Source organism: Centruroides vittatus, unplaced genomic scaffold (genome assembly GCF_030686945.1).
Source record: "Centruroides vittatus isolate TY-2023 unplaced genomic scaffold, ASM3068694v2 contig_487, whole genome shotgun sequence".
In the NCBI taxonomy this organism is placed as follows: domain Eukaryota; kingdom Metazoa; phylum Arthropoda; class Arachnida; order Scorpiones; family Buthidae; genus Centruroides; species Centruroides vittatus.
Window position 1 is genome coordinate 237,895 of NW_027122275.1, and position 15,772 is coordinate 253,666.

Consider the following 15,772-nt stretch of genomic DNA (forward strand, 5'->3'; position numbering starts at 1 on the left):
CACAGCATTGGCAAACATGTTCAAAAATGCCCCTCTCAGACACATGCAGCTACCTCAATGACTTTTGTGACCAGGTCAGCATCAGAAACAAGACTACCTTTGAGGTAACCCTCCAGAAGAAGAAACCAATGGGGACAAGTTGGGTGATTGTGACAGCCAAGTGATGGATCAACTCTGACCAAGCTATTGAACAGGAAAGATGCTGTGAAGGTACTCCCACACATCAAACTGAAACCACCTGCATAAGAACACACAAGATCCTCATGCAGTAGTTCTAGCAACCCCTCCTCCAGAAATATCCTGTAATTATGTCCATTTAGGCAAGTTGGAAAAAGGTATGGCCCAAGCAAACAAACAGTCTCCAACAATGCCTGCCCAAACATTTATGATGAACTATTGTTGCATGGCATGAGGGCATGTAGCTCAAGTTGTCATGCACACTAAACACCACACTCATGTGAGAAGATAGTTTCATCAATCGATTAGAATCCATGCTAGTGTGAGGGACTAGCCGAATTGAGGAAAGTACTTATATACCGCTTAATCGGCAGCACAGTCAGTAAGACTGGCCCACGGTCATTGAAGTATGGCTTCCTTAGACTTAATGAGAAACAAGGGTCTGTAAAGATCCCTTGTAAGTTTGTTTTTCCTGACACCAGCCTAGTTATAGCGTTAGGCACGCTATCATTCATTCGCGAGGAATTTCGAGTGGGAGGGTCACGAGTAAGTTGGAAAGGCTGTTGGTTGATGATGAGTCAGACGAATCCATTTAACAAATAACAATAAAAATTTAACTGAATCAAAAGAAAATAAAATACAAATTAGTTGGATTACAAAGGTTATCTTACGTACTAAAACCTATCTCGCGGAGAAAGGTCATCTATCTATCAATCTTAATTAACCTATATGCATGAGAGAGAGAGTTTACATCAATCTAGATATTATACTACCTTCACTTTAGGTTGATCATCATCTTTTCTTCGGTAGTGTTACATTGGGAGAGGATCTTGAGGAGAAGGGAATCTGGTAACATATATTTAATGCGCACATAGAAGTTATTGCCGACGTCTATGTGGCCTGAGGCAACCTTCCTATGTAGATCTGTTAAGGTGAATCGAGTTTGGCATGCATTCCCTATTTATACCTCTTAATTTCTCCAGATCTCTTCCAATGGAGATCGAGCTTAAGGATCATCTGACTGGGGAGGTCTTTTGAGTTTAGTCAGCCTTTTAGTCATGAGGAAGACAGTTCTCTCAGGAACTGACTGTCAACAAAGGAAACATTTTGTTCCTTGTTCTCTTTGATGTGTAACTTTGATAAAAATTTTGAATTATTATGGTAAATTTTTAAACGTTTTTCTATTCAATTCTAAAATATTTTGTTTTAATAATTAATCCCATAAAATTTAAACTCCTTAAACCACAGATCTCTCACTAGAAATTCCAGCTGTTCAGCACAATGTTGAAAAACCAACATGCAAAATCCACATGCTAGCAGTAATCATCTGGTTCCAACGACTGGACCAATTGAATATAACCACTTCTCACATAATACTTGCCTCACTAGACTGAGGTACACCAATGTGCTGTGAAATAGCTCATGTACTGTACTTCTACATGAATTGTAAACAATTTGGTGTATGACTGCCTCTTTTTGGGCACGTCTGTTTGGGAACTGTTTGTGACTCAATTGTGCTGCTGTTTGCCTGTTTCCATTCATTGCCCCCATAAGTTAAGTGCATATTGTCATTTCAGTATATTACTGTAGCAATGCATCCTACTCCTGCAATGTCACAACTACTCAACAATTTCTAGAAAACAACATTCTCTAGAAAACTCAAGTGGCATTTGTGGTTATATGTTCCTGGGTAAAAATAGTTTGTTTTGTGATCCAAGACCTTTTGAATCATTGTGTGTACTTACTGAACTGTTCTTACCATGTCCTCGCTGTTATATAGATTAAATCATACTCAAAGCTGTAATCAATGGCTGTAGGAAAAAAAAATAAAACAAAAGAAAAAGAAAGAAAAGAACTATTAATTCTCTTCACTGATATTAAAAATCAATAATGGAAAAGAAAATATAGGTATATAGAACTGGATTCATCATCATCAGTAAAGAAGTCACACACACATTTATCATCCTTTGATAAACCAGAGTATGTTTTTACAAACATGCAATAATGTTTCTTGTATGTCATTCTTCATAAAACACATTTTAAAAAATTGAAAGTTTTACATAGCAGGTTATTCAGTAAATATTTGAGAATAAAATTGCATAAAAATAAATTTAATAAAGTTTATGGTTATTATCAATATATATTATAAAAGCGTGCTGCTAAAACTCAAAAACGAGTTCTGGTACGGTCAAGAGAGTTATATGGTGTGGTGGCCCTTTATCCTCCATCCATGAAGAAGGTTCCCGTCTTTACCTCAAGGGCGTGCTGTTGAAGATATAAGGGCTGGAAGTTTCACCCTCTAGAAATTTTTCACTGACCAGTTTTCCAGTAGTCCTAAGCGTTGGCATGCTTCCCAATGCTTAGGACTACTGGAAAACAACAACCACTAGGAATTAACACTACAAGAAGCCTCAATCACAGCCTCAGCTAAACAAATTAGACTTATTTGCAATAATTCTAACAACATGTAACCCATCGAATCCAAAACAGCTATGGGACTCCTTCAAAGAGAGTATGAGTGATGACATACTGTACCAAATCCGACAAGCTCATCCAGAACTGGCCATTGAATTCAACGACATCTTCAATGAAACACTCATTTGCCTAGAAGATAAATGTTTAGCAATAAAAAACCAGACCTTAGTACAACTTGGGATGCCAACACCATGAAAAGATGCTTTCAGTGTGCTAAACTTCGAAATTACAAAGGAAAAAAAGCTACAACATCAACGAACTACTTCAATACATTGCTCACAACAAACCATTCCTCAATGACAATTAAAAAAAAAAAATTTACAACGTTATCATGGACCAGATCAACAAAACACTGGCGGAATTATTTACTTGGATGCACCAGGCGGCACCAGGAAAATGTTTCTAATAAATCTATTGCTGGCAGAAATACATGCTAAACAACACATTGCACTTGCACCATCCAGCATTGCAGCCACACTTATGGAAGGAGGACAAACTGCCCATTTGGCCCTACAACTACCATTGAATATAGCCGAAGAACAATTCCAAGATACGTAAAATCTCAAGAGGATCTGGACGGGGTGAACTTCTAAAACAAACTAAAATTATCTTCTGGGACGAATTCAAAATGGCACAAAAAAAAAAAAAAAAATCACTCTAAGCCATGGACAGAACATTACAAGACTCGCGAAGAAACTCTGAAGTGATGGGAGAAGCTCTACTCATACTCTCAGGAGATTTTCGACAAACTTCCAGTTATCCCCAATTCAACACCAGCAGACAAGATCAATGCATGATTAAAAAAAAATTCACATCTCTGGCCACACACACAAATACTGTGACTAACAAAAAATATGAGAGTTGAACTCTCGAAAGACGGAACAACAGCACATTTTGCTCAAAAAGTTTTACAAATAGGCAAAGGCACATATCCCACTGACCAGAAGACTGGCTTCATTGAACTCAACAGTGATTTTTGCAACATAGCCACTACTGAAAACGAACTCATCAACCAAATTTATCCAAACATCGTTCACAACTATACCAATTCGGAGTGGCTATTTCAGAGGGCAATTTTGGCAACTAAAAGTAATATTGTCGACGATATCTACTTTAATATTCAAAAGAAAATTCCCGGTGAGGAGAGAATATACAAATCGATCAATGCGATGATAAATGTTGAAGAAAGTGTCAACTTTCCTACAGAATTTCTAAACTGTTTGCAAGTACCAGGAATGTCATTACACTGTCTTCAACTGAAAACTGGATCTCCGATCATACTACTCAGAAATCTGAACTCACCAAAACTATGTAATGGAACAAGGATGATTGCGAAACAGCTATCAAATATCATCATCGAAGCCAAACTTATGACTGGAAAGGACAAAGGACACACAGTATTTATCCCCAGAATACCACTGATCTCTATTGAACTGCCATTCCAATTTAAAAGACTGCAATTTCCAATCAAATTAGCCTATAGTTTTACAATTAACAAAGTGCAAGGACACACTTTAAAAATTGCAGCATCAACCTGAAAGAGTCCTGCTTCTCTCACGGTCAACTATACATAGCTTGCTCTCGAGTAGGAAATTCGAAAAATTTGTACATATATACCCCAGATAACAAAATGAAAAATGTTGTTTATAAACAAGTATTGTAAATAGTTGAAATATGTTTTCAAAAAATTTTTTTACCTCTTATATTTTAAAGTTTATCCTTTTATTCCAACTACCACACAATCTCATAAAAACTCCCTGAGTGAAGCCAGGTACCCCAGCTACTATCAAAATAATATTTCTGAAGTAACATTTGATAATGCAAATAATTATAATCTTAAGATAATGTAATTATATAGGTCAAGAAATTAGTATCAATGAAACTGAACAAGCTTGCTAATTTAAAAAATATGATTAATCAATAATGATTTTATACTTTTAATCCTATTTATTCATCCTTTTTCACTTATGAATAAATAAGACAATTTATGCTTTGTAAAGTAAAAACTAGCATATTCAATTATAAACTGAAGTAAAAATACAGCCAGATAGTCAAGAAGCTATTGGGTTATTCAGAAAGTAATTTCGTTTTTTCCAGAGAAAAATAAAATAAACACAATATTCTTATAATAAATAAATATTTTATTGAATTATATATTGACCATTTTGGTCAAATACCTGTTGTCATTGTTTCTGGTAGTAGCATGATTTCACATTCATAAAAATTTTGATCGTTGTTTACAAAAAACTGATCCAAGTGATTTTTGACATTGTCATTTCAAGTAAATGTCTTAGTTAAAAAAAAATTTGTATAGACCGGAACAAGTAATAATCTGAGTGTGCCCGATCCGGCGAATATGGTTGGTGTGATAACACATCCCATCTAAGCTATAACAGTTTCTTGTGTGAAATTTCTCATCATCATAGTAAAACACTACACTTTGTTGATCAATTCTGGCCTTTTCTGTTTGACGATATTACTTAATTTGTTTACTCCATGGCAGTACACTTTCGAATCAATTGTTAAATTGTCTGGTAAAAGCTCAAAAAAAAATTTCTTTAAAATCCAATCATAGAGAGCATCTTCTCGTTAATAACATGTGGAACCCATATATCGAGCTTTGAAACGAAACCAATTCATTTCAAGTAATAATAAACGGTTCAATTTAACAGATTTAATCTCTTAGTGATTTCACGTGTTGTTATACGGCAGATTGCTTCAATCAGTACCTTTATTTTGTTTTCATTGGCTTCAAATGGCCATCCAGAATGTGGTGTATCTTCGATATTAAAATTGCCAGAATGCAATTTTGTAAACCAGTTTTGGCACTGTCTTTCCTCAACACATCTTCTCCAAACATGTACCACAATTTTTTTCTTGTTTGAACAGCATTTTGGTTTTTTAGTTATAAAAAAGCAAAATATGCCGAATATGATGCTTTCGATTTTCCATATTTGAAGGGTCACCGAAAAAAACAATTGTACAGAATCAAACAAAATTTTTTTACAAATAAGCCTTAAAATGTCAGCTGTCGAAGTATATAATGAAAATGTGGTTTAAAATAAAATTGGCTAGTAAAAATACATCTAATTCCTCTAGTAATAAAAAAGAACAAAATTACTTTCCGAACAACCCAATAGATATTGTTTCACAATAAAAAAAAAAAAAAAACTATCTTATTATAGCAATTACTTTTCCCTTCACTCGTCCTATCTACATCTGCTTATTTCAATTACTTTGAAATAAGCAGATGTAGATAGAATAATAATAGGATATAGTAGAGACCAGTTTGTTATATCTTCAAAAAATTATTACACGCAATGACAGTAAACTTCATTAATTTTAATGGGAAAAAAAAGATGCTCAGATTTATGAAAATCATTATGCAGGTTCAAAATATTACAGAACAATTTTTATTTCATAAAAGACAGCTACCATATTAGCAGTGTCTACAAAATATCAAAATATTTGGAGTCCATTCATACAGTACTGGAATGATTACCAGGTGAAGAACATATGCATTTATAATACATATGTAAATATATTACATTTTAATAAGGTTGTTCTTGACAGAAATAATAAATGTATTAATAAATAAACAATTTAACATAAAACACATGAATTTAATAAAATTTTAAGACAAAAATGTAACTTGAACAAACAATAATTTATAATACTAATTAAATTTTACTTACCTTTTCAAAATGATGTATGGCTAACCATATTTCTCCCTGAGCATTAAAAACACATCCAAGATTGCTCCAGGCAACAGCAAAGGTAGGACAGGTTTCAATTGCCTTCAAGTAGCATGCCTGCCAATTTAAATGGAGGCAAACAGGAACAAAAATAAAAATAAAAAATAAAAGGACATATATAAGTAATTACTTCAAATAATTTTATTAAATTACACAGCCAGTGTCTGAGGTGAGCAGGAAAAGGGACACGACGCAGCGCAGCGCGCGACAACGCAGCTCCTAACAGGAACAAATTTTATTGTCAGTATGATTCAGAGAGCCAAAAGGACTCCTGTAATTGGGACAATTTTTTTTTGTTCCTATTAAGAATTAACGCAGCAGCAATGCGCAGCGCAGCGCAGGGGAGAAGATGCACTGGCTGTGATTTTTCAAAAGCGCACATGCATCAGTGCCATAAAGTTGCATCTAAAGTGACAGCTGTTTTTAATACATTTAAAAGTTATTTAACTTACTGGATGTCAGTTAAGACTCCTTATTGAGGCAATCCAAAATCCTACAGCTGCTTTCCCACATATTATTTCAACAGATGTGAACTGATAATAACTGTGGAGAAAACCAGAATAAAGAGGATTGACAGTGGGTCTATTTTTTTTTCTCTACTAGATAAAAAATGTAATAGATAATTAATGTTAGCCACTGTCAAGGAAAGCTGTTCAATCTTTACTGATTACAAGCTATAAAAAAACTGCAGGTAAGTCAAAATCCTGGTAAAAAAATATTTTTCATTACCGATGTGACCGATGTGACATGATGAAAGACCGGATCCACTTAGTCTATGGCTTTGGCTGGATCTAACTCACTTGTTCTGCACCAAGTACAAATGTTGTATTAATATGATTTAAAATCTTCAGGGAGAAAAAGAAAACGGTACATTAATAGCGTTCTGACATCCTTTCAGTAGAGAAATCTGTAATCAATCCTTTTCCTTTTGCATTCAGAAAAGATTTTTATTTATTCTCAAATTTTTATTTGGTCTTATAAGTATTTTGAAAATACCTCAATATTAGCAGTCCATTAATAAAATATTTTAAATTTAATAAATAAAGCAAAGCTTTTACATAATACAAAAGAATAAGGATAATATATTTATTATCAAAGTTAAGAAATATACACAAATTTTTACGAATTTTAATAGTAAAAATATTCATGCAAGTATGAAATGGGGAAAAAGAATAGGGTTACAATACTAGTTTTTCAGTGGCAATATTTAAGACTGAACTTATTTTTGAAAAAATAAGTAAGAGGCCAAATTACCTAATACTGCCAGCAAGCAGTAAAAAAAAAATCGCGCGCAGCAGCTACAATATGCACAAATCGCAGCGCGCAAGAAAGGATGTCAAAAGATTTTTGTTCAGAAACCAAATTTTAGAAAGTATATAATTTTTTTCTCTTTGTCCAAAACTTCCCTCCCAAAAAAACAACAAAAGATAAAATATTACATCCTTTCTTTGAGAAACTGATGAGTCTTCAACACAGGGAAATGGAATCCACTGTCGTAACTTGCATATCAGTTTTGATACAACATGGAATTTCTAGTTCTTTTTCTCAGTTATAATTTATTACAAAAATTCCCCCACACTAGATAATCCCGGTTATATCAATTCTGATACTTTAAGTCAGTCAGAGCCTGAAAGATCTCCAATGGACTTATTAGCCCACAGAGTTATACTGAAACCAATGATTTTTTTCATTTTAAGCATTCAAGTAACTTGGACTCTTTTCTTTATTTTTATTTATTAAGTAAAAATAGCTTAGCAACAATTCTATATAACCACTGAAAACCTAGAATAAAGGTACAGTGGGAAGGACATGGGAGATTTTATTCATTAAATCATTTAAAACAAAACAATTTAGCAATTATTTTATGAAAGTTCTTAGCAAAGGGAGACAAGGGAACATACAAAGGAAAAAAGGATAAATATTCAAAACACAATCACAACAATTAATTGCCCTACCTTTGCTTCATCAAGACGACCTAAAGCTTTCAAGAGATTACCTAAATCACTGCGAACGCAATACAAATCCTAAATTTAAAAAAATATTAAAAAATTACAATTATTTTGTCTTGGAATTTCCTCTTAGGCATTAAAAATAAACAGTACTCACTGGATTATATTGTAGTGCTGATACATAAGCTTGTACGGCTTGTTCCATATCACCTGCAGCAACAAGAGCAGCTGCCAAATTGATGTAACCATCAATAAAATCTGGCTTGAGCCGCACAGCATGGCGATAATTCTCCAAAGCCTCCTGTAATTGTCCTCGTTCCTTATAGACATTTCCCAAGTTTGAATAGGCTTCTGCCAACAATGGATTCTGTTTGATTGCTAATGTACTGAAATGTGCAGATCTAAAAAAGTTATTATATATTTAATTCTAAACTGTGATATTTAATTAATAAAAATATATACAAAAATCACTTATACTTACTTATCTAATCGACGACATTGAAAATGTATAGAACTTAATAATAAAAGCACTCCAGTATTTGTTGGATCCTGTCTCCATAATTGCATGCAATGACGCTCAGCATTCTCATAGTCACCTGCCTGATATTCTCTGTGTGCCAATTCCCCCAAACCTTAAAAAAATAATTCTGATTCTATGAAAGTTCAAAATAATTTAGAATTTTAACCCTGTTCATAAAATCACATTAATAATTTCCATTTATTTAAATTAAACAAAATTAATACATGAATTCAACACAGTGATTTTACAAAACATTGTTTAAAATTCAAGTAAATTAACAAAAGTGATAGTAGATAACCAATCTTTCAAATATAAAAATTCTGTCTATTAACATCTACATGTTATTTTCCAAAGTGACACTGCCAAACTTCATTATTGAATATCTATTAAGACATTAACTGCCACCTGTAATATGATATTTTGCATTTTATCAGGCTAACTGTAATATGATATTTTCCACTTTTTCAGGCCACAATGAGAAAATTTGATATTTAATACTTTATGATATAAATAGAAAAGTCATTATATAACAGTCAGTTGAGTGAAGATAAAAAAAATATATCAATGATGACTGGCCGTCATATGGCCTGAAACCAAAGACTACAAGACAATGAAATATTTAATATTAATTACTTTATATGTAACAAGAGAGAATAATTAAACTAGTTTTTGATATTTTTTCCTTGTTTTAACTATTCACTATTGAAAAAAAAAAACTATCAGATGTGGTTCAACTGCTGACCTTTGAACCTCTTCATGAGCCTCATTGGGTGGTTCGACAGTCGGCAGTCAGAAACCAACTTCATAGATGTCCATGAGAGGCCACCACTAGGATGTAAAACAACATCTTACGAAGCCAGGATAATTTAACCATGAGTGAAACTACATTGGTTATAGCGATGTCCAGCAATCAGATGGCTCTGTGAGGCCCTAGGCCTGTGCATCGAATGGATCTGTGAGGCCCTAACTAGTATGACAGCCAGCATGTCGGATGGCAGTTACGTGTTAATCAAAAAAGCATTGCATACCTAATAAATATAACTTAAAAGCAGAACAATTCATTTCACCATAAACTGAACAATATTGTTTTCATATTTTAAGTAAATGATTTACAATTTTAAATAGAAAAACTGAAATCATTTTTATTCATCTACCTCCACTCTTCATGTTGAATAAATTTTAACATGCTTCTTTTATAATCTTGTTAAATATTTTAATAATTGTCAGAATTTTAGAAGGAAAATTGGAAAATTCTTAAAATAATCATTCATAACATTAATAGAATGATTTAACCAAGACATTTTGTTCAGAAGTCATTGATTTAAATAATCAACATTAAATTAAATATGCAAAAAAAAAAGTTAATGAAAATTATTATTCCCACCATTACAACAGTGATTAAATCCAAAAGTTCTCATAGTTTTACCAATACAAAAGTTTTTATAGTGAAATAATATTTTTAAAATAAATGCTTGTGTTATTAAATACGTAGTAAAATAGAGAAAATTATATGGATATTTCTATATTTAATAATCTGTGTAGCCTGTGAAGTAAATAAAGATTTTCATAGTATAAACAAAGTGATGAGCAACTTTTTCTGGATATGGGCAACAAATTAACTTTGCAGGCTTCTGTTAAGCCAAATGTAATTCCCCCTCATTAGAGTTGCAGTTAGAAATAGCATCTATTATTTTAGTTTATAGTATACTGTAGGTTATGAAATATATTGATATTTCATAGGCTTTTTTTAAGCCCACTGAGCAGAAACACTTTAGATAATCTCCACATTATAAAATAATACTAATTTATATATCACATGCTAATTTTATGCAGTTTACTTTCATCTTTTCACCAATCAAGTTTTATTTGAATGTTCTTTTAAAAAAATATTGCAAATATCAGTTTAATAATTACATTGATATTTGTGATATTTTTTTGCCTTCTTGTTGCAAACTGTCTCGAGGCAGAAAAAAATTAAATAAAATTACATTGGCAAAGCTCCAGGAGCCACATATTAGGACCCCAAGGTTGCTCATGACTCATAGATCATATGAAATATATAATAAGAAAAATCAGATCCATAAAAGTTCAAACAGAACTATAATGTTATTTTTTTTTTATTTAAAAATTTATTATTAAAATACAGTTTTCTAATGTAACAACAATAAATTATAAAATTAATAGTAATATCCATTATCCAGGATTTTAAATTAAAATCACTTAATTCTTAAGAAATTTTTCTTCATACCATCAATAACATTTATAAACTTTCTCAAATTTTATTATAAAAAAATTTTAAAGTAATTTATTTAATAGTTAATTGTAAGTTAATTTTGTTAAACTAAAACTGATTTGTTAATCAAAATTTTAATATTTGTTTTTTTAGAACAGTTGTTTTAGTTAGCAGAAATCTGTTAGAAACAAACATTTGAGAAAAACACTGCAGTAAGAAGTGTTTCTGAAATGAATGTATCCTATTTCATATAAGTAGACACCACAAATAATTATTTTAAAAGAAAAATTAATCAAAAATAAATTGATGTACAGTGATCCTTATTTTAAAGTAAACACTGAGAATCAGTACTATAAAGAATATGACATACTGGATTATTTAAACAAAATCAAAAGAATCCAAAATTACAAAATATTTTCATTATAAAAATAAATTATTTCCAGTTGTTTTGAACTTTATAAATTTTAAAATTATAAAAATTTAGTTTAAACAATTTTTTAAAATTTAGTTTTTTTTATATTGTTAAAACAAATTACATTTTTCCTAGATGTATAAATTATATGAAATTAAGTGCACAGGATTAAAAAAAAAATCATTATATACTAAACTTAAAATTGTGTAATTTTTTTTCTAACTTTACAAACATATATAAAAATAGATAAAAAAATTAACTTATATTTAATTTCAATAAATCTCTAAACTAAATTAAAAACAATTTATATATCTATTAGCAGATCATCTGATTTACATGCATTTATATATATTTTCATATTTAAATTTTTTTAAATTCCTTATTTGAAGCAATTATTCTCATTTCATTGTTAAATATTGTTCTATAATGAAAATTTATATTAATGCAGATATAAATTATCTGATAATATTTGTATATTAAAGTTCATTAGATTTAAGAACTGACCTTGCAAGAAATTACTTCTCTCTGTTGGATTTATTATAAATGGAAGTAAAACATGTAATTTTAAAACCTAATTTTGATGTCTGCCAGATATTTTTAAAAATGTATTAATTTAGATCAGCATGAAAATATGTAGCAAATAACTATACATAATCACTTTGAAATCTACTTTACTTCAGAGGAATTTAGTACAATTATAAATTACAGCAAAATAAAAATGTCAGTTATTAATTGAAAATAGTAAAATAATCATTTATTTACAGTTAAAAGCTTTTGCGTGAAAATAGTTTTCAATCAAAAATTAAAACAATTTTATTTTATAAAAAAACAAAACATGAAAACTTCCACACCTTTAATATTAGAAATGCAAATAAATTTTAAAATTTTCTTTACGTTCAAATCAATTATGGAACAACGTACAAAGAAAATCCCAATAGAGTACTAAGTAAGTTTCTTTGCTCAGCATATACAGTATTTAAAGCATTCCAGTATACTTACTCTGAAATGCTGCAGCAACTGCAGTGTTGGGCATATCATTTGGTCTACTTCTTTTATTGCCATTTACATCTGCAAAGTAATTAAGCAGTAGTTCTTTTAAGATGCAATAACTTGCTTTATGGACAAAGTAGAACATAACGTAGTCTACATTATTATTAACAACAATTCAGTTTTTTAGACGTTAAAATGAAAAAAGTTTAAAGATATATTATAATTTGTGTCTATTACTAATTTTGTTGGCTACATTATAAAAATATTTCTTAAAATTACTATTTATTAACACTAAATTAAATAAATTTTTTTAAAGTGAAGATTAATTTCATAAATAAATATTTATGAAATTAATCTTCACTTTAAAAAAAATCTTGTCTTTATGATTAATGTAAAAATCACTATTTTTGCTATTATAGAAACATTTCACCATTAAATTATTTGAATGAATTTAATTGAAATTGAATAATTTTTGCTATTATTACTTAAAAATCAAATGTTTTTCAATATGACAAAATATCAATTAAACCAAACAGTTTTATTCATACTCTTACACTAAAATTTTGTTTTTGAAAAACAATAAATATGCATTTGTTTTTGTTTTTTTTTATTATTATAAACTTTCGTAAACATCAAGTAATCAAACAAGAACTTTACTTGCAAGAAGTGGATGTGGCAGAACTATTACATGTTTATTATTGAGTGCATCCCAAGAAAGAATTTCTGAACATTATTTACTATGAACTTGACTTGAGAGAGACCATTTGAAACTCCTCATGAATGTTACCAAATCTACTCCTTGCAAATGATATCTTACACATATGAAAATAGACTAAAAAATATTTTTAATTTTTAAAATCATACTATAACCTGTAGTCTAAATTTACTTTGCACACTATAGGAAATTTTTTCATTATACAAAAGTCTCAAAGTAAAAAATTATTTCAGAACAGTGAAAGAAGACAAAATTCTTTGTAATTTAAACAAAAGTAATTTTAATGCTAAAAGACAGTTTTATTTATTTAATAAAAGGCAAGCTTCAAATACAGTAAGATCCTGCTTAATGCTGATTCAATATAACATGGTCTGCTCAAAACCTAAAAAAAAAAGCTCAAAATTTACGCTGATTCAAATTATCGCAGCATTTCATTGATTCATATATAATACAATTATTCCCAAACACAAACCAATCAGCAAAAGGTGGCAATTCGTTGTAGCTCTGTACTTTCCTTAAATCCATGTTTGTTTGGTGCAATTTGTGGAAAAAATATATCATCATGGATGCCATAGGCAATATTGACTTCACTTGGCAAGAATTAACTGATAAATGCACAAAGTGTGGAAAAAGTTACGGTTGAACGTATCCAAGAATTCTCAATGAGAAGAGCCTATTGCTGTATTATTAGATTGTCAATCTGTCAACCTAATAATACAGCAGGACTAGGAGATTTAGACAAGCAGGATATTGAGGAGTTACTGCAGGTTTCTGGTGATAGCCTTAACAACAATGACCTTCAAGAACTGGCAGAACAGGGAATTCATGTGGAACTGGAAAATAGTGATTCTGAAAACAAAGAACCCAAAGAATTTCTCTACAGATTTCCTTAGTAAAAGTTGGGTAACAATAACCAAAATCATTGATCAAATTGTAGCAAATGATCCAGATTTTGAAAGAAGTGCAAAAGCAAGACAAGGCATTTTGGATGCGATTTCCTGCTACCACATTTGCTTAAGGAAAAAACCGACAAATTAAACTACACAACTATAGCAAAAAAACAAGAATTTCAGAAGAGCCAACACCTTCATCACAAAAAAATGAACTTACATTTCTGTGTGTTATTTAACATATATTATTATGCAAATTAATATAAAAATAAATTTAAAATAAAATCTGTTTATTTTTGGTCACGTGTAGCCTTTTCCTGTTTACTCTGTGTTAAAATGACCTTGTTTAACACAGTTTTGTTTAGCGTTTTGTCGTCTAGGAACATATCCCCTGCGTTAAGCAGGGTCTTACTGTATTTTCAAAAAATTTACTGTTAAATATATTTCAAAAATTAGTTATATTACTTGTGAATAATTTTCTCAATGAAATTATAAAATCAAGCACAATAAATCTGTTGTCAGTAGCTTATCTTTTTTTTCAAAAACTAAACATCTGAATAATTTTAAAAAAATGTTTTTATGTAAATTGGATTATAATGTTTAAAATAAATACTAGATAATCATATAATTCTTTTTATAACCTAATGTAAACTAAAACATTATTATTAATTAGATAAGATAATGCAAGCTGGTTGTTTCCTATATTATTTTCAGATATACTGTAAGTGTTTTGAGATATTCTGATGTTCAAAAATCTCATTACATGTCTTGATAACTTAGGGTTTGATTAAAGTTGAACTATATAAAAATTTTGTTTAATGTTTTGCATTATTAGAAGTTTGAATAGTATTTCATGACATGCCATAAAGAGAACTATTCATTTGATTCTTGTTTTTGCATTTTCATGTAGATGGAAAAATGAGTATTGTCTATGCATTTTTGGTGGTCATTATATTTGGGAAAAATCATACTGGAACATAAAAAAGGAATACAGATTGTATTATGTAATATATTAGTGGCAAAATTGTACTGCATGCCTGCTAATACAATATACAAGAATAAACAAAAGTCTTATATTGCATACTATAAATTTTTATTTAAGACTTTTCTGTGTTGCCGTAGTGTTGTAAATGCCATTTTTGTTGTATGTATTTTTGCCATTACACCTTATATTTGTGTCATTTTGATATTCCAGAGAATTTGTAACCTAGTGAGTTTTTTACCATTTTATTGTAAAATTGAAATGAATTCATTCACCAAAAAGTTTTTTTTTACCTCTCCCGAAAAGTTTTTTTGTCGTCATTACAACATTATGACATTTAATGCTTCATATATTCTGTCTATCATATATAGTCTACCATTGCAATCCAGCAACCTGAAAGTATTGCCATTATTTTTCTTTCACTTTGAAGATTTAATCAAAGTACTTAAAATCACATTTTGATTTAAAAAGTGTCATAATTTGCACATACAAGATGTGATCAAAAAGTTTGGGGACATGGGCCACAGAGGGTATTAGAATCAACTTCAGAATATTTTCCATGGTGGAGAGGCATTGTCGACTTCCTGCTATAGAGACTGCTCAAGTTTTGCAATCTCTATAGCAGTTGTCCATTAGTATTTGAGTAACAGTTGATTAATGACTGAATGATTTCT

At 30.3% G+C, this 15,772-nt stretch overlaps 1 protein-coding gene across 5 annotated transcripts in view; it reads right to left on the reverse strand.

Moving 5' to 3' along the window:
* sxc (O-linked N-acetylglucosamine (GlcNAc) transferase sxc) overlaps positions 1 to 15,772 on the reverse strand; it is a 60,857-nt gene that overhangs the window by 21,684 nt on the left and 23,401 nt on the right. For 2 of the 5 annotated variants that reach the window (XM_067273727.1, XM_067273726.1), the window contains exons 2-6: positions 12,521 to 12,589; positions 8,838 to 8,988; positions 8,514 to 8,757; positions 8,363 to 8,431; positions 6,348 to 6,464 (exon numbers count right to left, since the gene is read on the reverse strand). In XM_067273727.1, the coding sequence (XP_067129828.1) occupies positions 6,348 to 6,464; positions 8,363 to 8,431; positions 8,514 to 8,757; positions 8,838 to 8,988; positions 12,521 to 12,589 (650 nt within the window). The remainder of the gene's footprint in view (positions 1 to 6,347; positions 6,465 to 8,362; positions 8,432 to 8,513; positions 8,758 to 8,837; positions 8,989 to 12,520; positions 12,590 to 15,772) is intronic. The other 3 variants (XM_067273730.1, XM_067273729.1, XM_067273728.1) reach the window with 2 other exon arrangements.